At 43.7% G+C, this 2469-nt stretch overlaps 1 protein-coding gene across 1 annotated transcript; it reads left to right on the forward strand.

Annotated features, from left to right (window-relative positions):
• Positions 1–16: 16 nt before the first annotated feature.
• On the forward strand, positions 17–1278 carry LOC129849641 (E3 ubiquitin-protein ligase TRIM47-like; the record flags this gene model as incomplete). The annotated part of the gene is made up of 2 exons (XM_055916471.1): positions 17–580; positions 1006–1278. Coding segments are annotated over 2 exons (822 nt in total), but the record flags the coding sequence as incomplete, so codon positions are not given.
• Positions 1279–2469: the final 1191 nt, after the last annotated feature.

Raw genomic sequence — 2469 nt, forward strand, 5'->3', positions numbered from 1 at the left:
AAAACCCGGGAAATATTTAAAAATATGTTCTGTCTGTCTGGATCTACTGAAGGAGCCGGTCACCATCCCCTGTGGACACAGTTACTGTAGGAGCTGTATTGAGGGCTGCTGGGATCAGGATGATCTGAAAGGGGTCTATAGCTGTCCTCAGTGCAGAGAGACCTTCATTCCAAGGCCTAATCTGAGGAAAAATAACATGTTGGCTGATATGGTGGAGAAACTGAGGAAGACAGGACTCCAGGCTGCTCCCCCTCCTGCTCTGTGCTATGCTGGACCTGGAGATGTGGCGTGTGATTTCTGCACTGGGACCAGAAAGCAGAAAGCCCTCATGTCCTGTCTGGCGTGTCTGGCCTCTTACTGTGAGACTCACCTCCAATCTCACTATGAATTTCCTGGTTTCAAGAAGCACAAGCTGGTCAAAGCCACCGCACAACTACAGGAGAAGATCTGCTCTCATCATGACAAACTGCTGGAGGTTTACTGTCGTACCGATCAGCAGTGTATCTGTCTGATGTGTACAATGGATGAACATAAAGGCCATGATACAGTGTCAGCTGCAGCAGAGAGGACTGAGAAACAGGTAAGACCAGAACAACTTGTTGGTGACTGTCTGATAAACAAAGAATTAAAGATACAGTAGGAAATAAAATCTGTTTCAATATGAGAGAATTCAAATGAAATGTATCCACAGCTAATGAATACAAACCTTGAGTATATAGATATGTTAACCCAGATTCTCCAAATGTATCACCATTTTCTAAAGTCAAACACTATTATCATTCTGAATGGCCTTTTATGAGTCCAAAGTTCAGTCTCAACCCCTTGATACATGTAGGCCCACCATAAAAACTATAATCATTCACATAGCAACATAATATCATATTGTAAAGGGACTTCCTCAGGATTGTAGACCTTCCTCTCTATGGGTCCTATGTCACATTACTATACTATTGATCTACTGGACTAATAAAGCTTGATAGCTCATTGAAGAGTGATTCTCCACAGAGGCAGCTGGGGATGAGTCAGCAGAAGGTCCAGCAGAGATTCCAGGAGAGAGAGAAGGAGCTGAAGAATCTCCAAAAAGCTGTGAAGTCTCTCAAGGTGAGTATTGTTGACCAGAGGAGACACACCATTTCACTTCTCTTCTCCAATCAGAGAGAGGGTGAGGGGCCCCTATCCAATCCCACTGACCCCACTGTTGGGAACAGGCTGTCTGGACCCCTTTCAGAGAATAGACTGTTTAATGTAACTGACGGCATATGAACCCAGGTCTACCGCGGGAGAAACCAACATATTGACCGTTACACCAAGAGGACATTCCCTATTGGACCGACACTGATTTAGAAGTAGCAGGCGGGGCTACCTCATCAGATAACCATGAGTAACCATGACTGACTCATGTCCCCTATACATTAACATGGAGCTCTCTCTCTCTCAATTCAAAGGTATTTATTGGCTTGGGAAACATATCTTTACTATGCCAAAGAAGTGAAGTAGATAATAAAAAATCATTAATGAACAGTAAACATTACACAACATTTATTTTCAAAAGAATAGAGACATTTTACTCCCAGATCCTGTTGTTGATCTAACCCTGGTAGACAAAAGGAAATATTGGTCAGAAGTCAGTGATAAAGTAGCAGAGAGAACTGTCTATGAATAGGGTGGCAGGAGTCTTTGACAATTTTTAGGGCCTTCCTCTGACACCGCCTGGTATAGAGGTCCTGGATGGCAGGAAGCTTGGCCCCAGTGATGTACTGGGCCAATCACACTACCCTCTGTAGTGCCTTGTAGTCGGAGGCCAAGCAGCTAACATACTATTGGAGGTATTAATGTTATTATGGAGAATGGAGAGAATGTGTGTAGTAGTGAGATTCTGTTGGGTCCCAGCACATTCAGGTGTGGAAGGAAATTAAATTGTAGACCAGTTATCTAAAAGAGTTTTGAAACAAGATATAATTGATATTAATGTTCCACTGGGTAGAGGTGAGGCCAAATGTGAGATCAGAGACATTTTGATAGATGTGTGGCAGAAGAGATGGGACTCTGAGCACAAGGGACGGCATTTATATGTCCTCTAAAGGTCGGTGGACCAAGGTTCAAAGGTCAGATTAGGAAGGAAGAGGTGGTGTTTACTCCATTGTGTTTAGGACATTGTACATTGAACTGGTCCTTACATCTGGTTGGCAGCATGTGAATGGTTTGTGTCTGGAGGGTATGGTCAATGAAACAGTGGAGCATGTGTTGTTATATTGTTGTAAGGATGTTGAAGAGAGGGAAAGATTGAAGTGTAGGGTCATTGAGGTTGGACGGGGTTGGGGGGGTTTGGAAGGGATTTGGGGGACGGGGGAGGGTCTATTTGAAGTTAGTAGGGCTCTTTTTTATTTTCTCAGAAGTTCTGAGTTAGGTATGAGGATTTAGAGTGGTGTAAACCATGATTGAACACACTCCAGCACAGTAGGTGGAGCC

The sequence above is a fragment of the Salvelinus fontinalis genome, unplaced genomic scaffold (assembly GCF_029448725.1).
Source record: "Salvelinus fontinalis isolate EN_2023a unplaced genomic scaffold, ASM2944872v1 scaffold_1601, whole genome shotgun sequence".
NCBI classification, from domain to species: domain Eukaryota; kingdom Metazoa; phylum Chordata; class Actinopteri; order Salmoniformes; family Salmonidae; genus Salvelinus; species Salvelinus fontinalis.